This window comes from Fusarium falciforme, chromosome 8 (genome assembly GCF_026873545.1).
Source record: "Fusarium falciforme chromosome 8, complete sequence".
In the NCBI taxonomy this organism is placed as follows: domain Eukaryota; kingdom Fungi; phylum Ascomycota; class Sordariomycetes; order Hypocreales; family Nectriaceae; genus Fusarium; species Fusarium falciforme.
This window is the reverse complement of record NC_070551.1, coordinates 2,256,007-2,278,880: the sequence shown is the minus strand read 5'-3', so window position 1 is coordinate 2,278,880 and position 22,874 is coordinate 2,256,007. Positions and strand designations below refer to the sequence as shown.

The 22,874-nt window shown below is 54.9% G+C and overlaps 8 protein-coding genes across 8 annotated transcripts; 3 read left to right on the top strand and 5 right to left on the bottom strand.

The window, feature by feature from the left end:
• Positions 1-531: 531 nt before the first annotated feature.
• On the top strand, positions 532-942 carry NCS54_01053400 (yippee family protein; the record flags this gene model as incomplete). The annotated part of the gene is made up of 1 exon (XM_053155838.1): positions 532-942. One exon carries the CDS (start codon positions 532-534, stop codon positions 940-942), a length of 411 nt encoding a protein of 136 aa, XP_053011813.1.
• Positions 943-1,266: 324 nt separating this feature from the next.
• NCS54_01053300 (Hypothetical protein) lies at positions 1,267-2,640 on the bottom strand (the record flags this gene model as incomplete). Its single annotated transcript, XM_053155837.1, has 3 exons — positions 1,267-1,534; positions 1,588-2,480; positions 2,557-2,640. The coding sequence occupies 3 exons, from the start codon at positions 2,638-2,640 to the stop codon at positions 1,267-1,269; spliced, it is 1,245 nt and encodes a 414-aa protein (XP_053011812.1).
• Positions 2,641-3,927: 1,287 nt separating this feature from the next.
• On the bottom strand, positions 3,928-5,861 carry NCS54_01053200 (FAD-binding FR-type domain-containing protein; the record flags this gene model as incomplete). The annotated part of the gene is made up of 3 exons (XM_053155836.1): positions 3,928-4,995; positions 5,074-5,274; positions 5,373-5,861. 3 exons carry the CDS (start codon positions 5,859-5,861, stop codon positions 3,928-3,930), a joined length of 1,758 nt encoding a protein of 585 aa, XP_053011811.1.
• A 1,268-nt stretch (positions 5,862-7,129) lies between these two features.
• On the bottom strand, positions 7,130-9,547 carry NCS54_01053100 (Hypothetical protein; the record flags this gene model as incomplete). Its single annotated transcript, XM_053155835.1, has 1 exon — positions 7,130-9,547. One exon carries the CDS (start codon positions 9,545-9,547, stop codon positions 7,130-7,132), a length of 2,418 nt encoding a protein of 805 aa, XP_053011810.1.
• Positions 9,548-10,232: 685 nt separating this feature from the next.
• NCS54_01053000 (Clustered mitochondria protein-like protein) lies at positions 10,233-14,296 on the top strand (the record flags this gene model as incomplete). Its single annotated transcript, XM_053155834.1, has 4 exons — positions 10,233-10,269; positions 10,435-10,503; positions 10,562-10,620; positions 10,679-14,296. The coding sequence occupies 4 exons, from the start codon at positions 10,233-10,235 to the stop codon at positions 14,294-14,296; spliced, it is 3,783 nt and encodes a 1,260-aa protein (XP_053011809.1).
• A 612-nt stretch (positions 14,297-14,908) lies between these two features.
• NCS54_01052900 (Hypothetical protein) lies at positions 14,909-16,970 on the bottom strand (the record flags this gene model as incomplete). The annotated part of the gene is made up of 4 exons (XM_053155833.1): positions 14,909-14,981; positions 15,039-15,835; positions 15,888-16,751; positions 16,851-16,970. 4 exons carry the CDS (start codon positions 16,968-16,970, stop codon positions 14,909-14,911), a joined length of 1,854 nt encoding a protein of 617 aa, XP_053011808.1.
• Positions 16,971-18,202: 1,232 nt separating this feature from the next.
• Positions 18,203-20,366, top strand: NCS54_01052800 (Poly(A) polymerase; the record flags this gene model as incomplete). The annotated part of the gene is made up of 6 exons (XM_053155832.1): positions 18,203-18,345; positions 18,404-19,145; positions 19,204-19,876; positions 19,926-20,046; positions 20,107-20,212; positions 20,313-20,366. The coding sequence occupies 6 exons, from the start codon at positions 18,203-18,205 to the stop codon at positions 20,364-20,366; spliced, it is 1,839 nt and encodes a 612-aa protein (XP_053011807.1).
• A 720-nt stretch (positions 20,367-21,086) lies between these two features.
• NCS54_01052700 (Protein DML1) lies at positions 21,087-22,745 on the bottom strand (the record flags this gene model as incomplete). The annotated part of the gene is made up of 4 exons (XM_053155831.1): positions 21,087-21,351; positions 21,411-22,373; positions 22,423-22,622; positions 22,674-22,745. 4 exons carry the CDS (start codon positions 22,743-22,745, stop codon positions 21,087-21,089), a joined length of 1,500 nt encoding a protein of 499 aa, XP_053011806.1.
• Positions 22,746-22,874: the final 129 nt, after the last annotated feature.

Sequence of the window (22,874 nt, the reverse complement as noted above, 5' to 3'; positions counted from 1 at the left end):
GCATGTCGTTGGACTCGTGTATGTTGTGATGCCCTTCTGTTAGATAATGTATCATCACCTGAAGCCATGAGTGGCGACCTTGCCCTCGACAGCCAGCCAGCAGACTCAATATAGTGCCGCTGAGCATGCTCGTTGTCAAATCTGAACGTTCATTGCATTAACCAAGGTAGCTATCGAGGCATGCTCTCACGTTGAACAAGGAGCTCGAGCTGGGTGGTCTCTCTCCTATCACCGTCTTTCGGCCCCCACCGACGTCCGATACGCTGGCCCCGCCTCACGGAGCTACGTGCCTGCCACCTCCGGCCTCATGACGCGCTCCATGTTACCCGCTGCACCCACCGTTCACCTCTATTTAACCTTTGACTTGCCTTGGTCAGTCATCGCCAGCTCTAGCCGCAAACGTGCCCCAAAAGGCTTCGCCCAAAACTCTTCATCCCCCGCGATCATCTTAGAACCATCTTCAGCGTCTCCACGCTACCCGCCGTCCCTCGAAACCGACATCGCCCTTCCCGACCGCAGGCCCCCCGCATCATGGGCCTGGCTTACAACACCTATCTCAACAGCGCCAAAATCTATGGCTGCAAGACGTGCAAGGCGCACCTCGCCAACCATGAAGACATCATAAGTCGTGTATGCACTGGCCCCCCTTCCATCAGCACACCGCCGGGCTTCTTCCCTCGAAGCCAGGATTCGTTAACACCAGGACAGAACTTCCGTGGTCAGCATGGTAAAGCGTATCTCTTCCACAGCGTCGTCAACATCGACACGGGCGCCCCCAACGAGCGCAACATGACGACCGGCCGACACGTCGTTCGCGATATTACATGCCGGCAGTGTAAGGAGACTGTCGGGTGGAAGTATGACAAGGCCTACGAGCCCTCCGAAAAGTACAAAGAGGGCAAGTTCATCCTCGAGGCTGAGCTGCTTTGCAATGTCACTTGATGGATCCTCCGTAAGCGAGGGATTTCGCTGGCGTGATTGTGGACTCAGGTTTGCTATTGTGGCGTCGTCTCTGGGTCCTATCGGTGTTTGGGTCTCTTTTGGATGGAATAGCATTGCTCTTTCACTTGTATGGCGAACGGGGTTTGTACGTTTATTTCAGTGGTTTGATTCAAGCAAATTATCCCTGGTGGTTACATTGAGCTACTCCAATTCACACCAATATCCAACTCCCAATGCGCCGATCCAAACATGCAAATGCCGTATTCAGGAAGCCGATCCGATGTTGCCGGTCTATCATACCAATCTATGATGGCGAGCATGACTTTAGCGGTGCTCGATCGGCTCCTCAGGAAGAAGCTCTTCGATCTCCTCCTCCACCCTCAAGCATTCAAGAGGGGGCTGGACGATGCCGTTGAATAAAAAGGTAAAGTAGACAAGCAGAGCGAATCCAACAATCTGGAGCCACTTGAACGTCTCCCATCCCAAGCCAAGCGAGACGATCCAAATGAACAGAGTCCTGCAAGTGTCGATAGTCGACCTAGAGGTGGCACTGACGCTCCGGGTGACCGAGAGACCAAAAAAGTTGAAGCCACTGGGTTCAGTTAGTTAAACAAGTATGTGAATGTTAAACAGTAGGCCGCTTACCCAATGCTAATCATGATGAGAATGCTCGAGAGCAAGATCTTCTTGTTCCCAATCATCTGGTGCCAGCCCTCGACCATGTCAAAGTAGCCGTACCGGCCGGCGGGGGTGGAGCCGATGGCCGCGTGCAGGACGACCATGGCCAGGACTGTCACGGTGAAGCCGAAAATGCCCTCCCAGCCAACGACCCTGATCGGTTCAATGGGGGAGTTCTCCAGGATCCATTCCTCGAGCACAAACTGGGTCGCCGTAAAAATCTGGGCGCCGGCAATGAGCAGAACGCCAATGACAGCCCTGACCGCATCAGAAAGGCCGCCGTCTGTGACCGAGTCCTCATCAGGACCGTCCATGGACTGCTCCGGCTTTTCATCTGGCCAAAGAGCACCAGCAAGTCCAACAACTGCCACTCCCAGGACGACACCGACCAGAGAGAGCCATTGGAAGAGGCGGAGGTGGCGCTTGAGGAAGACCACGCTGAAGAGTCCGACAAACAGGACCAAGGCGCCTCGGGTCATTTGATAGATGGAGGCAGCAACCATGAGAAGACCAGCGTTCATCAGAGTGGTTCCGCAGATATCGCAAATCGCGGGCAGGGCAAGCAGCAGGATCCGATGGCCCTTGAGGATAGACCGACCGTTGTTAAGCAGCTTTGTTCTATCATTGCTCTCGATATCGGCAGCAGGATCGTCATTTTCATTCGTGTCGACTGCCTGGTAGCCCCGTTCCGTTGGTGATGAGGTGCCGGTGAATCGACGCCAAAGAGCCATGAGGCCGACGACGAGCCAACAGCCCATCTCACCAATGAACATCTGCGCCGTCTGCAGAACGGGCTGGTTGAAGAAGGCGCGCTTTCTCGGATTGCCATCGGGATCACAGTTACGGACACATTGGTTATCCTATCCAAAGTCAGCCAAGCTGTGGTGAATGGGCGCTCTTCGCGTGCGGCGAGGCCGGGTGCCGATGTCGTCATACCTGATACTTGGTCAACAGGGTGTTGCAAACACCCGTCAGTAGCATCATGGCTACGAGAAATGGGATAAGGCTTCTGGACGCCATGATGAAGGGGCGGCCGGCAAAGAGCGGCCAAGATTCTGTGGTTGATTCTTGTCAAGAGATGATGGGAGATTGACGATGGATGGATGAATGGGAGAGGTAGGTAGCACGGATCGACCACTGGTGGAACAACGACGGGGGAGCTGATAAGCTCTGGAGCGCAGGTACGTACTCCACTGCCTGAGGTCCCATGAGAGACTGCCTGGTCCAGGCTCCCGAGGCGCGGCCGAGGCTTGCATGGTGTTAGCCTGGCCCCCGAATGCGGAGGTCTCACCCTGTTAGTTGCATGCCCTCGCAACTGAATGCACGCCAACACCTCGAGGTACTTCCCATTCAGTGCTCGTTCTGGAGCGCCAATGTACATTAATGCGGGAGACGGAGGGGCCACTGAGCGGGTCTCCCAGCCACCTCTCAACTCGCAGGTGATCTTTGGGAACTCCCAGGCACGTTATTGACCAGCTGAGCATTCTACGTCAGCCCCTTGCTTACTTCAAACACAAGCATTCCCCGAGCTGACTGCCGTTGATTTCACTGCATTCAGCTGAGTCGCTGAGATGCAGTGCCTTAGCTTTGCCGCATGCCGCGCCCGACTTGTGGCTGCTTGACGTTGGACCTATGCTTGGATGTGGTTAGCGCCGACGGGATGGTCAAGTGATCAATGTTTCTGAGTCAAGGCAGGACAGAGTTGGAGATTGGGTCATCTGCCGACTCATTGGTCACAAGTGCCTACTATCGTGAGTGAGAGCTCCAACGATAGAGGCAACACATTCACCGTCTCGGGTATCAATGCGCGTCGTCATCCAGTCTCATTTGAAACGCGAACCACGCAATGACGCACCAAGATGCAACCGAGCTACACCTTAGATTCCAATAGTGCTGTGAGGAATTGAGCCCAACCTCCACTATGCCAGCGCGCAACTGGTGCAACGTGGACAAGCCCGGCACTTTCAACGCCGAAGCTTCACGGACAATACTTCCTAGGACCATGAGTGATACGAGTTAAAGAAATCATTCCACGTTGGGAGTGCCCATTACAGCCTTATAGCTGGCCCGCAAAAGAGCGTATATACACCTCGATCTAAAAGTACAAGTACATGAGAATTGATCTGATAATTGATCCTTGCTTAGCAAGACGTCCCAGATGGACAAGAAGATCTCAAGCACGTGCAAGTGCTAGAGCTGAGAAATGAGAGCTTCAATGAGCTCGATAGTTTGGGAGACCGATCGTCGGGGAACTTCAACTGATTGGCAGACATCAAACTCCCCAACACCGTTCGCCTGCTCATTCATTTACCACGTAAACGCTTCCTCGATAAATTCGATGCTGGATCGGTCCTGGCGGTTCCGCACGGCAAGGCGGACCTCGTCGCTCAAAGCACCGGGACCACAAACGGTGACAACCATGGCACCAACTTGATGCTCCTGCTCCATAGCCAGTAGCGTGTTGATGTTGGGTCGTCCCGGGAACATCTGCACAGTCGACGAAGGGCTGTGAATTTCCTTGGTAGATCGTGGCTGGCTGACGAAGAGCATGATTCGGAGGATATCCCTTCTCTTTTCCATGCCCAGAATCTCAGTCATCCAGGGGCGGATCCACTCGAGGTGCTCAGGGCTCTGGATTGTCCAGACGAGCAAGATTCTTCGAGTCGCCACAGTGCCCTCGTTATATCCATTGACTAGGTGCTTGATGTAGGGAACAGGGTGGGTGACGCCCACTCCACCAGCGAAGAGAACAACGGTACCGTAAGAGTCGAACGAGTGGTGGCCGCCGTAGGGGCCTTCGGCGAAGCAGGTAGTCTCCAATCTTCCACCGGGGGCGACGAGAGCCTTCTGGTACAGAGTGTTGGTCATTCCGGTCCTGGCACGGATGATGAAGGAGACTCGCTGCTGCTGCATCGCCAGCAGATCCTGGTTCGTGCTTGCCAGCCTCTCATTCTTAGGGTCATCAACACCGTCATACCAGGCAACCGAGAAAGGGTGGGACTGCCACAAGCTGATCGATGGGATGTAGAGGTAGGCGTGTTGTCCAGGCTTGGCATTCCAGGGGCGGGCTAGGGTCGTGGTCAAGCGAACAGCGTTTCCGGGGAGTGCTTCGATAACGGTCCTAGAGCGTGAGCCACCAACGTGAGAGCGAATGATACGCCACAGACGCCAGGTTCGGTCGAAACTCCAAAGAGCAATGGCGGAATACAGGTAGCAGAGCCATCGGTAAAGTGATTCCTTGGCCACAAGGTGGTAGTACAGGCCAACAACGGCGGTGACAGCGACGAGAATGTGGAGAAGCTTGAAGGTCTCATAGAAGGCGTGTCGAAGCGGGCTGGAGGCCTGGATACCGAGGAAAACGAAGGCGCAGGTGGCCTGATAGGAGTAAGTAATTTGACCAAGCTCGTTAGAAACTGACATAGTCAGTTCTCACTCTCGGTGGGGCCAACTCACGATGAATCCTGGGAGGATAAAAGCGCCTGAAGGAACAGTGAATGTCCAGCCTGATCCGGCATAGTAGGCAAGAGTGTGTGCAACGGCCTCAAGAATGACAATACGGCCGAACCAGCGGTGAATCAAGTTGTAAGTGTCAAACGAGATGTTCAAGAGCGGGATGAGAGGGTTGTTTCGGCCAGCTAGCAGGAAAAGGGGGACCTGATATTCAGTCAGCCACAGACTCCGGGCTGCCGCACAAGCCAAGATCAATGATACACTGATCTAGATGCTTCACAGGCCTGACAAGAGGGCCATACCATGTTGACAGTGGAAAGAACACCAGTTCGGTTGCGGATAACACCGGCAACCGCCGACATTTCACCATCGAAAGGGATGTCGACGACACACCAGGCGACATTGGAGGCGAAGTAGGCGATGAGGAAGAGAAGCTGGAAACGAGTAGGCAGAGTGCCGACGTTGATAGCGCGGCTGAGTTGGATCTCGCGGTTGTGTCTCTTACTAACGACGGGGGCGTAGAGCAGGTGGCGCTTGAGAGCGGAAACGTTGGGTGAAGGAATGGCAAAGTAGCGCTGCTTATCGTTGTGCAGGCAGGAAACATGTCGGGTGAGCTTGATGATGCGTTCGCAGACCTTCCAGATGATGACGGCGACCGAGACTGCACCGCAGACGATCATGAGATAGTCGGAGAGCTTCGCGTTGACGGCCTCGGCGGCATCCTTGGCGGCCTGCTGTTCGGGGGTGAGCTTGTAAGCTGCCCGGGGCAGCAAAGAGTTTCCGGCACTCATTGCGGCGATAGGAGAGAAACGAAACGGAAGGAGAGGACGAAGTGAAACAACAACAACAACAAGGAGAAGAAACGAGGTGTAGAGAGAAATGGAAACCTCCCCGGGAGGAACGAAACGACGACGACGGGCAAGGGGAGGAAAGAAGAGAAGAGAAGAGAAGAAGAAGAGAACCTGTTACGGCGGGAAAAGGAGCGTAAATAGGAAGTGAATGGATGGAAGCCAGCTCCGAAACAAACAATCCTGAGCCGTCTCTGGGAATGAACAGACGACAGAGAGATGCGGAGGTTTGCCGTGTGAACAAGGATAAAGAATTAAAAGCACGGGCAGGCATGGGTATGGGTATGGTATTGAAGAAAAAAATATGGACCGTCAATAAATTCCCCAGCAATCATGGCACAAGCAGATCATGCCTGCCCTCATGTTGCATACCTCCAGCTGCGAGGACGCGTACTGGCAGTGTCAGAGAGCCGCCTGCCTCGCAGTGACAGCCCCTTGCTTTTCTCTCTCTTGTGCTGGTTTCTCAGCTTTGCCTTCGTCCCATCACACACACACACGCAGGCGCACGCAACCGGTAGCGCGGGACCCAGTTCCAGCTGGGGCCACTAACTAGGCCGGGCTCAGGGGTGGTTTCAAGATGCCCATCGAGAAAAAAAATCAAGATTGCCTCTACCGAGCCGGTTATTGGTCTGCCCAACCTCTGCCACCTCTGGCTCTCGCAGCTAGCCAGCGTCTACAGAAGCAGGGAGGGATGGGCGCCGCCTCCGAGTGGCGGACGGACCTCCGACAGTGGCGGGGCGGGACGGGGTCCTGAAACAAGGGCACAGGGCGTTTGTGGCGCGTCCCTGGGCATGATGTTAAAACGCACCTCAATCTAAGTTGTTGCTTTGCTTCTGAAGTGGCCGAGGCCAACGGAAAAATTATCTCGAGTGCGGTGCATACAGGTGTGGCCTGTGCGACAATTCGAGATGCATACGCGTGCCGTGTGTGAGCCCTCTCCGATAGGTACTAAAACGAGCAACATGGGCCAATTGCAGATCCCGTCTCAGAGAATTGCTTCGCGAGCTTCACGGGGAACAGGAACGGCGGTTTCAAGTGGCTCCAGCCCCACAATGACAGATGCTGTCGTAACCAAGACTTGGGCCCCTGAGGCGAGGGGAATGCTGTCCAGCCAAGGCCTGAGACAGACACTGAGACGTGCAATGATTCGCGACGGCCAGACGAGCCTCAATTCAAACTTTGTTTTGATTATAATTGCCTTATCAAGCCACTCAGGGCATCCCAAGCTCGTCGTCGTCCCAGTCAAGCCCGGCCGGCAGATGCATGTCTTCATCTTGCTTCTCCGGTCTGCCCCTGCCGAGCTTTTCGGACCCGGCCCTTTGACGGGCCCGTGTGCTGCCCGCGCGCTTGATCCTCTTCATCACCTTTACGGTTGTTGTGCCTCCGCTTCTGCTGCTTTTGTTCCCACCGTTCGTGCTTCCTCTGGGATCCCTAGTATAGATCCCAATCCCCCGTGCTGGTAACCGGGCCTTGACCCCGTTACAGCCCTCCATCTGTGCGCAACCGCCAAGCTCATCCTCACTGTCTTCCATGTCCATATCCATGACCGTGGTCACGCTCGTATCATGCTCCTCCTCGTCTTCGGTGGTGCCCGCCTCGTCGTCATCGTCCTCATCCTCGTCGCTCCCCACCGAGCTGCTTCTGTCGCATCTGGCACTGCTACTCTGGACGGGCCCGTTCCATCTAGGGCCGTTGACCCGGTCTCGTTCATCTTGGTGTAGATCTGTGCTCCTTTGGCCCCTCGCTTCCCGTTTATGCTGATGCTGTCTCGGCTCACCTCCTATCTTTGGCTCAGGGCTGGGGAGCACCCATTCGCCAATGCCCTCTTCCCATCGCCAGCCTGAAAACATGGTGGTCGTCTCCAGAGTGCCCTTGCCCGCCGCGGGAAGGCTCTCAGCAAAAGCAACATCTCGGAGGTCCTTTGTTTTCTGCGCCAAAACAAAGGCCCCGTCCGATCTCAAACCGTCGTGAAACCAATCGGGAAGCCCAAAACCATCAAGAGTTGCACATATCTCCGATAAGACATCGTGACACGCTAGTCCACATGCTCGTCCCCGATATTGCGCAACGAAGCAGGCCATCAAAAGTGTTTGTCGGTATTGCCATCGGGACGGTGTTCCGTTTCCAACTGTCAACAATCTGGCGCACTCCTGACTCGCCTGTTGTTTCGCTGTCAGATCGATGACATCGCTGTCGATCATGGCCGTAGCAATGAATCGTGCTAGAGCGAGGGTAAAGAGACTATTGCTTCGAAACGCTCCACGACGCTTCTGTTGCTGAACGACGCAACACTCGAGCACGTGTAACATCCGTCGAGCACCTTGTCTCCTCCACGGTCCTGGGGTGTCGCACCTCTCGGTACCTAGCGTCCATGCTGCCGCTGTCAGTGCAGCAAGGACGCTCACCAAGGTCTGCTCTTCTGGATTTTTCTCTGCCCCTGTTTTCTTGCCGTCGTGCAACACTAGTTGGTCGATAGCCGTACAGATAAAGTCGATGGCTGAGGGTGCTGGGCTGCTGCTGTTCAAAACCTCGATGCCTCGAGTCCAGACAACCTGAAATGCCCTTGATGTCAACCAACTCAGCGATAGCTTTTTAGTACGGACAAGGCTTGAGAGGCACTCAAAGGATGCACCGAACGAACGTTGGCTATGCAGGCTTTTGACTATAACGCCCAGTGGCTGAACTGTGCTGCTTTCCACAAGGGTGCTTGATGAGCTGCGAGGCGCCGCCAGGGGGCAATCGAGGCTTGATACGAGCCGGGCCGCTTCCTCGCTGGACTCGAGACTGATGCAAAGCTCCGCTAGTAGTCGTACAAAGGGAGGCTCGAATAATCCCTCTGATACAGCTCCGGCCAGGAGAGACAAGGCATGTGCCCGGACGACCAGTTTCAACGGTTTCCAGCCGAGACCTGTCGCGCCAAAGCCCTCAAGTTGTCCGTAGAGTTCTGTCGACGCCTTGGATGACTCCCATTTGAACCTGGTGCCTTCTTCCTCTGCGATCTGCTTGTCCCAAGCCTCTATGGCGGCCAAAGCAGCCGGAACCTTCCGGAGGCACATGCCTAGAAGCGATTTGGGGTGAGTAATCTGCGATAGCGGTTCGGTCGATTGAAGTAGAGTGTTCATCCATCCAAAAATGGCTTCGTAGATTCGAAATTGGCTCTCAGGGATGATCCGGCGGAGGGATTGTAGGTCGGCAACAAGAGATGACGAAGATGGGTTCGCTGATTCGGACTTGGTAGGTAATGGCTGAGATGTTGCTGACTGCTCGCGAAACTTCCGCAGCAAGGGCGTCGGAAAGTCAACCCGTCCCTCCCCTGGCGATGAGCGGTCGATCTTCATCGCACCGAGAGTACGCACGGAACGTGGAGGCGTAGACAGTTCTGCTGTTGCGGGTTTTGTCTGTGCTGGAGCCGAACGGCGTCGTCCATATGTGTAGCGCACTCGCTTTCGGGCTCCCGTGGCGTCGTCATCGGTGTTGGGTCGTTTCGTTCGAGTGCTTGTTGTCTGTTGTTGGGCTTCGTTGACAAGTTTTCGTAGGGCTACCAGGCGACACTGAAGTTGACGTAGGAGCCGCTGACATCGTGCTGCAGTCCAAGGCTGAGACTTGTCCCCTCTTGAGCCTCCAGCCATGATGCGATGGGCTGACGGCGAGGGGACAGTGAGGACTGGCCCTTCCATTCTGATATGGATGCCAATATCCTAAGGAACAGAAACTCGAATGTAATAGCAAAGGCTTGATGCTTGAGAGGTGAGAAAAAAAAAAGAAAGAAAAAAAGAGTCTTTAATAAGATAAAAAGCAGTTGATGATGAGCCCTGGACCGATGATGAGTGCTATCATGAGCTGTTGTGGGTGGGATAAAGAACTGTGGTCATGGCCAGTATCCATGTTTACTTTCTTCCGTTCCTGGCCTAGTGCTACCGAGAAGCATCTGGGGATCCAGCCGCCGGCCTCGGTGGATGCGCCGGCGCGGGCCCTACCCAGGAATACCCGGACTGTACCTTGGATACCCGCAGCATCGCTAAGAAAAAAGAGGTATTTTTTCTGTCGCGTGGCCAATGTCCGGGTACTCCCAGAGTCCGGACTGTAATGCCGGGGCATTGCCGCCGCACCACAACTCCAATAGCCGTCAATTTTTTTTCCTCCTCCCCTTCGTCCCGTCACTCCATCCATCTTTTTACTTGCATCGACGAACAACGTCGTTTCAATTGTTTCCCTCTTCTGCCAGTGCATATCCCATGCCTGGTTTTCCCCCTCCTTCACCTCGTTCCATCTCCCCCTTGTCCGTTTAATTTCTCCTACCCCTCCATTTTCAACATGGCTTCAGACCCTACTCCTCCCGCTCCCGCGCACGGTACGTATTTGATGCACAAACTAGACCGCCCTTGTCAATGCCTGTCAAGTCCAGGGTCTTGTTAAGTCCTGGGCTTGCTAATTGAACATGCTCTCGGTTCTACTACTGCTTTACCCATTGCCATTGCTGCTTTTGTCGTGAGCGGGGAGCTAATTCGTCTCGTAGTGGATGCGTCCGAGGAGCCCGAGAACACCATGGCGGCCGAAGCTCCAGACGTCGATACCGGCGCTGAAGGTACCTTGCATTGTGCCTCTCAATGACGATTAGAACGGCATGTCTAATGCGTCTACAGCTTTATTAACTCTCACCATCATCCTGCCCGACGCCAAGGCCAGCAAGATGCAGATCATGGTCCGTCATTCGGCTTAACTCGACCCCTCCACGACCCCCCGCTCACCAAGATATTCAGGTGTCGTCTCAAGAACAGGTTCATGAGGTCCGCCAGTCCATCATCGACCTTCCGTCCGCCTTCCAGTACACATGCTTCCACCTCGAGTTTAACGGCGAGAAGATCAACGACTTCATTCCCCTCGCCGAGATTCCTGACCTGGGCGCAACTCCCGAGTTTCACCTCGTTCAGGACCCATATACCGAGAAAGAGGCTCGCATCCACCTTGTGCGCATTCGAGAGCTCATTGGTGCTGCCGGTGACCGATCAGACACAACCCAAGGCCTGCTTCCCGGTCTGTCCCTCTTCGAGACTGTCGCCAGCGAAGCCCAGGGCAGCACTGAGGAGTCTACTGAGGAGCTGCCTATCAAGGACTACGACTTCCAAGCCGTGCCCTCACTTACCAGCTTGGTTCCCCAGCCCACCGAGCCGGCTCCCAAGACGGTGAAACAGATCGCTCTGTCATCCTGGAACCCCCCTCCTCCTCACCTGCGACAACGAGGCCACCTGCTCTACCTCGTCGTCACCACTACCGAGGGTGAGCAATATCAGATCACCTCCCACGTCTCCGGCTTCTTCGTCAACAAGTCTTCCAACGCCAAGTTTGACCCCTTCCCTCGGCCAGCGCCCAAGGGCCAGTCCGCTCACTCGCTGCTGAGCTTGATCGAGCTTATCTCACCTTCTTTCACCAACACCTTTACCCAGCTCCAGGAGTACAACAACCAGCGAGACCCTCTTGCAACCTTCCAGATTACCAACGCCATCCCGGCAGCTCCTTGGGTGGTGCCTTCACCTAGCTCATCTCTGTGCACACATCTCCCCGATCCTACGCGATCTCAAGAGACTTATCTGCTTGCTGGCGTCGAGAACACCGACACTCTTCGCGATTGGAACGAGGAGTTCCAGTCTGCCAAGGAGCTTCCTCGTGAGACTGTGCAGGACAGAGTCTTCCGTGAGCGCCTGATCTCGAAGCTCTTCGCCGACTACAATGATGCTGCCACCCGTGGCGCTGTCATGGTTGCCCGTGGCGAGATTGCTCCCCTGAACCCTACAGAGTGCAAGGACGCACAGATCTTTGTCTACAACAACATTTTCTTCTCCTTTGGTGCTGATGGTGTAGGTACTTTTACTTCTGAGGGAGGTGATGAAGCTGCTCGAGTCGCCACCGGCAAGGATGTTGCTGGCGTCAAGCTTGTTAACCAGCTCGATATTGAGGGACTCTTCACTCCCGCCACCGTGGTCGTCGACTATGTCGGAAAGCGAATTGTCGGACAGAGTATTGTGCCTGGAATCTTCAAGCAGCGCGAGCCCGGTGAGAACCAGATCGATTATGGTGCGGTGGACGGAAAGGATATTGTCGCTGCTGACGAGCGATTCGCCCCTGGCTTTGCCCAGCTTTCCAAGGCGCTCAAGGTCAAGAAGCACCCTGTTTGGGACAAGGAGGGCAAGCGATTTGATCTGGAGGCTAGCGTGGAGACCAAGGGTTTGATGGGTACCGATGGCCGCAAGTATGTGCTGGACCTCTACCGCATCAGCCCTCTCGATATCGCTTGGCTTGACGAGGATGGTCTCCCTGAGGATGGCGACGCCTACCCTCACCGTATGACTGTCCTGCGACCTGAGCTTGTCGACTCTTTTGGACGATACAAGATGAAGCAGTGGGTGGATAAGGAACTTGCTCGTAGGGCCGAGGAGAAGAAGCAAGCCGAAGATGCCAGGGAGGGCAAGGAAGAGAAGGATGGCGAAGAGAAGGAAGAAAACGAAGAGAAGGAAGACAAAGAGGGCGAGGACGAGGCTTCCACGGCTGAGAAGAACCTGCCTGATCTGTCTGACTTCAAGTTCTCGCTCAACCCCGATGCTTTCAGCGGCCAAGTGCCTCAAACCGAGGAGGAGAAGGCCGAATTTGCCGCTGATGAGGCGGAGGTCAGGGCAGCCGGCGCCTACCTGCGTGAGCAGGTCATCCCCGAGTTGCTCCGTGAACTCTCCGACTCCGATATCAGCTTCCCCATGGATGGCCAGTCCCTGAGCCGACTCCTGCACAAGCGTGGTATCAATGTGAGGTATCTGGGCAAGGTGGCCGAGCTCGCTAACGACGGCCGGCTGCGCTGCCTGCGCGAGATTTGCGTCCAGGACATGGTTGCTCGTGCTTTCAAGCACCTGTCTGCCGTGTACCTCCGCCATCTGCCTGTGCCTATCGTCCCTGCTTGCACTGCGCACCTCCTCAACTGTCTTCTTGGCCACAAGTTCAACTCCAAGCCTGTCGCTGAGATTGACCCTTCTCTGCGAACTCTCTACGCTGATGCTGATCTCTCTTTCGAGAAGGTCACTCCTGAGAGCCTTCGGGAAGATATTGAGGAGCAGATTCTCAAGCGCTTCCGATATGAGCTCGATGAGGACTGGCACAACCAGTTCCGCCCTGTTCAGCTCCTCCGTGAGGTATGCCTGAAGATCGGTATTCAGGTCCAGGCTAAGGACTACGCTTTCACCCCTGAAGCAGCGGCTGCCACCCCTGCTCCAGCTCCCAAAGCCCCTCAGCCTGCCGCCAACGGTCAGACCAACGGCGAGTCCAGCAAGAAGAAGAAGAAGAACAAGGCCCGTGACGCTTCTCCTCCTGAGACTGCTGCTTCTGCCAACATCCACACCTTCAGCGTTGACGACGTTGTTGACCTGGTCCCCCTGATCAAGGACTCTTGCCCTCGCAGCGCCCTCGCTGAGGAGGCTCTCGAGGCCGGTCGTATCTCCATCCTCCAGAACCAGAAGAAGCTTGGCCAGGAGCTCCTGTTGGAGTCTCTGTCCCTGCATGAGCAGATCTACGGAATTCTGCACCCCGAGGTGGCTCGCGTCTACAACAGCCTGTCAATGCTGTATTACCAGCTTGACGACAAGGAGGCTGCTGTCGAGCTTGCCCGCAAGGCCATCATCGTCGCCGAGCGAACTGTCGGTGTTGACTCCGCTGAGACCCTTCTCAACTACCTCAACCTGAGCCTGTTCCTTCACCAGGTTGGCGACAGCAAGGGTGCTCTGGTGTACTCCAAGCATGCCCTGAAGATGTGGAAGGTCATCTATGGCCCTGGCCACCCCGACTCCATCACTACCATCAACAACGCCGCCGTGATGCTGCAGCATCTCAAGGCCTACCACGAGTCCAGGCTCTGGTTCGAGGAGTCCCTCCGAGTGTGCGAGTCTGTCTTTGGCAAGCAGTCAGTCAACTCCGCCACTCTGCTCTTCCAACTGGCACAGGCTCTTGCCCTTGACCGCGACTCTAAGGGAGCCGTCAACCGCATGCGCGAGTCCTACAACGTCTTCCTTGCCGAGCTTGGACCCGAGGACAAGAACACCAAGGAGGCCGAGAGCTGGCTGGAGCAGCTCACCCAGAACGCCGTCTCCATCGCCAAGCACGCCAAGGACGTTGCGGCTCGCCGACTCCGATCCGGAATCCGATTCAACGCAACCGCCTCTCAGGCGCAGGCGCAGAACGCTGCGGCCCCCGGACGCCCTGGCCCGGGTGCGCAGGTCGACTCCCGCAGCATTGATGAACTCATCAAGTTCATCGAGGGTGGCGAGCAGGGGGCTAAGAGCTCCAAGAAGCGACCTAGCCGTGGAAACCCTAAGAGGCGAGGCCAGGCTGGTGCCCGATAAAGGTCACGCACGACTGTTTACGAAGATCTCTATGATGCTCCATGTGGCTGAGATATTGGCTCGCCGCTGTGTACAAGTAGATGGGCGGGAAAGTAAAAACAAAAAAGGCATTCTGTATATTGTGGTAGTTGGCTGGTATGGATACGGAAAATGGACCTTTGAGGTGGGCATAGGATGGTGGATGGACGGCGGCGTGGTCAAACATACTTGCATCTCGAGGCGCGGTTCCAACTTATGTATATATGACACAAAAAAAAGGCTCTAGGCCACTGGGCGAGGACGATCTTCACTCTTACACATGGCGATATTCAACTCTGGGCGTGGTTTGCCCGTTCTTTTTTGCATACCATCTCCCACTACGAACTCTCAAGTGAACCCATATTGGCAGCATCCATGCATTGTGAGCAATACGCCAGTCAACCTAACTCAAATCCCTGACCCAGCATGTATTCATCAGTGCATTCCATTCGTCTCCGTGACACATCCTCAGTACGCCAGTAATCAGGGACCACCTCGCAGTAGGCCAGGCAGCTCAAAATGTACATGGTTCAAAGACCAGCTCCGACCCCTTCCCGTTATACAAAAAACCAACAAGACCCAGTTATGAACATTTTACATACGCCCTTCCAAAATGGATGCGCCTCTCCCGACGGGTGCGTGGTAAGAACCGATACTCTGAAAGCCCCTAGAAACATCATGTTAGCTTGTGATCAGAGGGACAATTGAGCACCTCAAAACGTACTTGCTAAGATCAAACCCTCCTTCCTCCTCGACTTCAGCTGGTTCAGTGACCGGGTGTGGGCTGGACCTTTGGCGACGTGATGGACTACTTGGAGGAGATTTGTTTCCACGGGGAGGACTGCTGCTCTGTGGTGGCAGATCACCACCAGCCTTTGTTGGACTTATGTCATAACCCCCAAGCGGTTTGAGAGGAGTGCTGCCAATGTCTGCGTACTTCCAGAAAGGTGCTGGTGAACTTGTCGGCATATGTTGACTGGGTCGCTGTGCTGTACTTGGAGGCGCGAGTTTGGGATGGACTCTTGGTGGTGCGGGTGTGACGAAGGACCCCCCGTCTTCTTGATACGAAGAGGTGAGCGTGGGTGACTGAGGCTGGTATACTGAGAATGACGAATCCCTTCCGGGGGTCTTCCTGGGGCGGGGCAGTGGACTTCCATCGATAGTTAGAGTGGCATTTCTCCCAAATGATCGATCAGATGGCCGGTCCGGAGTCGATTGTGCGATCGGTAGCGATGATCTTGGAGGTGGTGAAGCTGGGGGCGAGGCTCTTCGCTTGCGAGCAGAGGGAGGCTCTCTGGATGCCATATCCCTGGGGCCATGGGTGATGTAGGCGAGCTGGCTGGGGGACGAGGGCGCAGACGATCCACGATGGCCGCCGCGACCAACACGATAGGCATTCCGCACCATCTCCTCTCTAACTTCTGGGACAATTTGCCATTTCATGCCCTTGCCCGGCTCGTCTGTGGACCGAGCTACTTTGTCGAACGCCTTATTCAGAGACAGATTATGTCGGATCGAGTTCTAGGACTAGTCAGCAACCGAATGAGGGGTAGACCCTTAGGACAGTTCTCACCTGCCAACCAGCAGCTTGCTGGTGACGATAGTAAGCGTAAGTGTTTGTAATGTATGTGTAGATGCCATTCAAATTGAGCTTCCCGTCAGGCGCGTTCAGGATGGCTTGTGTTATCATCTGAGCGTAGCTGTATTGGGGCTTAATGTGCTGATTCTCGTCCTGGCTTAGGTCTACTCCGTTGGCCCCGATCATTACGGCCGGGGTACTTGCGGCTGGTGATTTCGAATGGCTTTGAGCTGACGGTGGCGTGCCTGGGCGCTTGTATTCCGGCGGGGCCGGAGCGATGAGGGGTTGCCGGCGTGATGATCGCGACTGGGGTGAGTCTGCACTGAGGCCGGCGCGTTGGAGGAAGACTGGGTGGACGTTGAGGGGGGAGATCTCGGTAGGAAGAACGAACATCATCTCGACGTTGCCAATCTCGATGACTTCTCCGCTGGTGAGAGGGTGGGCGTGACCAGCCTTGAGTGGTTGGTTATCCACCTTGGCACCGTTGCGGCCTTTGACACGAAGGAACCACCTCTCATCCTTGGACTCGAAGGAGATGGTAGCGTGTTCACGCGACACCATCTTGCTGGGGCCCAGATCAATGTGTACTTGGTCATCGTCGTCGGCTCCGGAGGCGGCGGCGTGGGATGCATGCGAGGTTTCGGGTGCTCGGCCGATATTCACGACCAACTTGGTGATGTAAAAGGTCCAGTCCTGGGCAGTAACCTTGGCGTAGGCCTTGACTCCGTCCCCGTTGGCCTGATGGATAGCATTTGCGTGGTCTTTACTGGCCTGTACAGGCTGGTTCCGGAGGTGCTGTGCGATCTGGGACACCAGTTGGTCGCCGTCGGGCGCGGGGGGTTCTTCCTCTTCTTGGACCTGCGTGAGAGGCTCAGTTGTCAGCGGGAGCGTGCGGGCAAGGCTGAGGCTGCGATCAAGGCAAGGCGCAGCCAGATAGTCGTTTCGTTTGCTACATACCTTCTTGCGACGCTTTGCTGGGCGGGTAGGTGAAGACTCTTGGATCTCGGCGGGTGAAGTGGCAGCTGCTTTACGCGGTTCGCGGCGAGCCCTGGAGGCCCTCTTGGCCGAGGGCGGCATAATGCAAAGGCCGCGAGGGTGCAGCTGCGAAGAGAGGATGCGTAATGGACAAAGGACAGAGTTGAAAGACGCAGCCGGCGACAGTTTTCTCCTTGAACCGGTTATCTCTCGCCCTTAAGGTCGCTATGGGGATGTGGGATGAGTCGTGTCGTCAATCAATGTATCGCCAACTATAGCAAATAAAATGCCCTTTAAAGTTCGTACCGCGTTTTCGCGTTGTACTTAGTGTCAGTAAGTGGCAGGGCCGTGACAGGGCAGGCGGGCTGGGATGTGGGTTCACGCCCCGGTCAATCGCATACTCGGACCCCGCTCAGTGCATGTCGGCCACTCACGGCACCACAGCAGCGGCACGGTCAGCAGAGAATGAGGGCTGAGAGTGGCTGCATTTGCCTGTAAGGGGGCGCCAGTGCGGGCGAGCGTCAGCGGGAAAGCAGGCGGTTGGATGGTGCGCCAAGACTGATGTCTTACGTGCGTCTCAGGGGATCGGTGTCTCTTAAGTGAATATCGCGAGACGATTTGCCTGCGATGTGATGCAATACAATATTTTTTATCACAAGCCCAGCCTCGTGCATGTCACTCATTCATCGTGACTATTCAGGGCAAATTCGCAAGAGGAAAATAAGCACCAAGGGAGCCCCTCATTGCGCATGCATTGAGAAATATTTATTTCCCAAATAAATTGCCTGATTCGGTAGTTCCCTCTTCCACTTTAACAGCCCGGTACAGAGGCACACAAAATTCGAGGTCAGACGTACTGAACTCAGGAGTTGGACCCACTCTTCAAGCATTGGGATTCTGCCACCACCGCGTTTGTGCAGCCTTGCCGCGCCTCGTAAGAGCCAGTCCGAAGCGACTCTCTCACTCTGAGTTGCTCAACCTCGCTGTCCTCTTCACACCACAACAAATACCCGCGATATCCTGTTTCTTAGGCCATCCCTTACCTCCTTCAACCAGCCATCGCCAGTATTTGTTTACATACCAGAGTCCCAGCGCCCTCGCCTGCACGGCGCCTCCCTTGCGCTACCCTTGGAGAGGCTTGAAGGCCTGGGCTATAGCAGAGTACCGTTGCCTTCGATCACACCAGCTGAATCGCTCCCTCGACCACGCCTTGGCTTCCAAGCTCTTCGTCATCACGCCGACCTCGATCCCCGCCTCGATCGCTCCCACCCTGACGTTCCTCACCTCCGGCGCCGAATTCGCCGACCTCGACAGGTGCCTCTTGCGCCGAAGCCATGACTACCGATCAGGCTTACGGCGTCACGCCGCCCATCTCGTCACAGCTCCCTACCGATGCAGAATTGCGGGCCACTGATGCTCTCCTCGAGGAGCTGAAACGTCAAAAGACATTTGAGAGTCCGGCAGACACGGCCAAGCGGTAGGTTTTGATCGTGTTTTGCAAATTCGAGCACGGGGACTGACAAATTCGGCTGTAGAGAGGAAGTTCTCGCGTCGATTCAAAATATCACCAACGCGTTCATCCGTCAAGTCGCTCAAGAGAAAGAACCCAAGAACGATGTCCTCATCCGCAATGCGCGAGGCAGGGTCTTCACCTACGGCAGCTACCGACTTGGTGTTTACGGCCCAGGATCCGATATCGATACCCTCATCGTTGCGCCCAAATACGTCACTCGAGACGACTACTTCAAATACTTTCCCGATCTGCTCGTTTCAATGGCCCCCAAAGATGCCATCACCGGCCTGGCCGTTGTGACGGACGCCTTTGTGCCCATTATCAAATTTGAGTACTCTGGCATAAGCATTGACTTGATTTTCTCTAGGATCATCCAGAAACAGCTCCCTCCCGAATTCAAGGATCTCAAGGACTCGGGCCTACTACGCGGGTTGGACGAGGCAGAGCTGCGATCGCTCAACGGCACACGAGTGACGGACGAAATCCTGACATTGGTACCCGAGCAGAGCACCTTCAAGCTTGCGCTGCGCGCCATCAAGCTCTGGGCACAACGACGCGCCGTCTACGCCAACATCATGGGTTTCCCCGGTGGTGTAGCTTGGGCAATGCTCGTCGCACGTGTCTGCCAGCTCTACCCCAAAGCCACGCCATCCGTCATCGTCAACAAGTTCTTCCTCGTCATCAGCCAGTGGCGCTGGCCGCAACCTGTGCTTCTCAAGCCCATCGAGAATGGGCCACTTCCCGTCCGAGTCTGGAATCCAAGAGTATGTCAAGAGTCTTGTCAGCGATGCCCCCAAGAACCCATTTCTAATCCTGCCTTAGCTATACAAGGGAGATTCGTTTCATCTGATGCCTGTCATCACCCCAGCCTATCCCTCCATGTGTGCAACTTTCAATATCACTCGCTCTTCTATGAGGGTCATTAACAGAGAGCTTCAGCGAGCGCTCCAGATATCCGAAAGCATCATGGTGGGCAAGCGTCCTTGGAGTGATCTCTTCGTCAAGCACACTTTCTTCACACAGGGTTACAAGTATTACATCTCTGTGATTTCTTCGGCCAAGTCCAAGGAAGACCACAAGATCTGGTCTGGTTACGTTGAATCCAAGGTGCGAATGCTTGTACAGAAGCTGGAACAACATCCATCCATCGCGCTGGCCCATGCATTCAACAAGGGCTATGAGCGTCATCATCGGTGCCATAACGATAAGGAAATCGCCGCTGTGCAAGATGGCAGCCTTGATTACTTGTGTACAGAGAAGACCGAGGAGACGCCTGTAGCCAAATCCGAACCTGCGGTAGCCGAACTGCCCATCAAGCCCGAATCTGAGGAGGACAGCAAGCCCATCCAGTCCGAACCCGAAACGACAGAGAGTGACGGCGTCGCCAAGGTTGAAGCTGTCAAGTCCGAGCCCTCTGATGAAGTCAAGCCTGTGGCACCCGGTGTGACTGACGTCTACACGACAACTCACTACATCGGTCTTGAACTGAGCGGAGGTATGTTTTGAGCGTCTATCCTTGAGTTGCGGGGATGCTGACTTTGCAGGTGCCAAATCTCTTGATCTATCTTACCAGGTTGAGGAGTTCAAGGAGCTCTGCACCTCGTGGCAGAAGTACAAGGATGAGCTGAAGACGACCGTGTCAATCGGCGTGCAACACGTCCGGAAGTGAGTTGCAACATGACACCCCAGATACCAGCGCATCCTAGCTTGCTGACTTTCACATAGCTTCAACCTGCCAGATGACGTCTTTGACGCTGACGAGAAGAAGCCCCAAAGAAAGCCTGCGGGCGCTAAGGGCGCGGCAAACGGCAAGAAACGCGGACCTCCAGAGGTATTTGATTCTTGTCGACGCGACCCCCCTCGGTCGCCAAGATGCGTCGTCGTCGACGACAAGGCCCCTCAAGCGATGGGACAAACTAATGGATCGATAGGAAAACCCCCCTCCCGCCAAGAGACAACAGGCCTCGGTTGCGGCCGCTGGCTGAGTATACCATCTCGCATCCCCAGAATGTCTCCTTGACAGATGTTGACTCGAAAGAAGTTGACTTGATTCTGTGTGGACCACACAAACACACTCTCGAAATCCCGGCAAGTCCATAAAAGGCTTGGCATCGTGGCTTCAGAAGCCAATAACCATACTAACATGAAACAAAAAGCACAAAAAAAAGATAAGGGGGGAAAGACTTTCTCATCTTGACTGATCTGCTTGGCTCGGAGGGCTCGCAGGTGCAGTCGCAAATATCAACCCATTGCTGGTGGCATCACGTGAATGACAGGTTGAATAATTCACATTAATACCTATCTCAGCAGAGGCACGTATCGTATCGCGTGCAGAGAGGGCAACTAGCCTAGACGACAGTCGCGTCTTGCGACGACATGACGAGTCCAGGGGGCGGCGTTCCGAGGGCTCCGAGCACTTCTTTTTGAAGCATTTGAGCAATTCCATATTTGCTCCTGTAACTAGGAAGATCGCTTTACTAGATCAATACAAGCGTGTTTGAGGCCTAATGGGCCTCATCAAACTCATTCATCGAGTGTCACGTCATGTTGCAAAGACCAGTGTGCATGAGTTGCTTGATCCAACCTGAGATGATCCACGGAATGCATGCCAACCAAAGGCTATTCGCTCTAAACAGCATACCTGTTGGCAGCTGCACCATGAGCAGAATGTCATGTGGCCTTGTCATCCATATGGCAATATCCTCTCACAGATCGTCGTCGTCCTCATCGCTGCCACTGAACCAACCTTCCTGGTAGGCGTCTGCAAGCTCAGCCAGTCCGTTACTCAAGTCTTCTCTTTCGTTGAGCGCCACGAGCCGTGCCGATTCGGACCGCAATGTCCTGATCCGCTGGACCATGGAGCTGTTGGTGGAAAGGGTGGTCTGCACACCAATGTTGGGTTGCCCTGCGACTCGAGAATAGATCTGCGGGTAGGCATCTAACAGAGGGAACCGGAGAGATGAATCGTATCTAGGTGATAAGAGTTAGTGTGAGTTCTCTTGCGAGGCGTACAAATGAGTGTTACATACTTGCGAACAACAGGGTTGCCAATGATTGGGCGTTCACCCTGACCGAGGCGTCCAGCTTCATCCTGGTCTGCATTCTCCAGAGGATCCAAGTCTCGGCAAGACAGGATTGCGCCAAATATGTGCTTGTGCGTATCCCGTTGTTGAACATGCTGCCTATTCCACTGCCGTCCTACTTGGAAGAAGTCAACATCGATGCGGCTGTCTTCGGGCGCATCTTTGGTGGTTGCCAGAGACATGTGCATGCTCGCCAGGGGCTGGTTGCCAGCCGCATTAAGGCTCTCGGCCAAGTCATCTAGAGAAGCGGGCTGACCAACAGAGCCCTGTGACAGACGCGATGGCAGAGTAGCAGTCTCTATTCCCGCCGCCATAAGAGCAGATGTGTGCCATGCTGAGCGGCGATCCATCGACACGCCAGCCGACAAGTCACCTTCGGGCAGAGACAATGGAACCAGAGTCGAGGCTTGGGTACAAAGTTGCTCAACACTATGGGCCAGGTTTGCCAGTCGCAACTGGCGCTTGGCTCTGGGGATGTCGAGCAGGGGGCTCTGCAGACCCCAGGTCCAGATGCAGGACTTGGGGAACTCGTCCCGCAGCGACTCAAGATACGAGGACGAGAAGCCACCCCAAGCGTCGTCGATGGTGGTAAACACCTGGATCCCTTGTAACCGGTCGCATTCCTCCGCAAAGGGTCGAAAGTCTCGGTCCACGAGCTCATGCTCCTTGTCGAGGACGGAGAACAGCTCAGTGCCCATGGAGAAGCGCTCAAAGGGCATGGTTGTGGAGTTGAGCTCAAAGTCATAAAGCTGGACCAGAGACCGAGGGTGGAAGAAGACGCGGGAGAAGTCAGACCAGTATCTCACAGTGGACGTCGTCAGTTGGGGAGGTTCTGTGCCTGCGTCCAGGCTTTGCTGGTAGGCGCTGGGGTCGATGGGCGTCTGCTTGTGGACGACAGATTGGCCTGACCTAGGAGTTGTAAGCCTTGAGTTCATGCCCTTCCTAAGCAGCAACTCACCATAGAGAGGCCGCATCAACCTCCGACTCTGCCTCGTAAAGGGCATTGATCTTGCGCAGAGAGCCAAAGCCGCCTTTAAGGTCATAGATGACTGTCCGTGGGAGAAATGTTTCGGAGCCATCAGCGCCTACGCCAGCTCTCCAGTGAACATTATGGTCCACGGGTGATGTTTCGTCAGCCGAATACGTGAAATATGATTCCTAGCTTTGTGTTAGTGATGCCTCCTATCTGTGCTCCAATACTGTTCTTACCTGAGCATTCCAGAAGTGAGTGGCCGCATAGTTACTCAGCTGGCCAAGCTGGAGACTGATAATCTCACGCATCGGAAATCGTCAATATGAAGATATAGATGAAACAAACAAATATATCTCATGCAGAAAGGTCTGGAAATGAAAGGACGAAGGGACAAATGTTGCCACTATGCACAGCTCATAAACTCAATAATCAAGCAT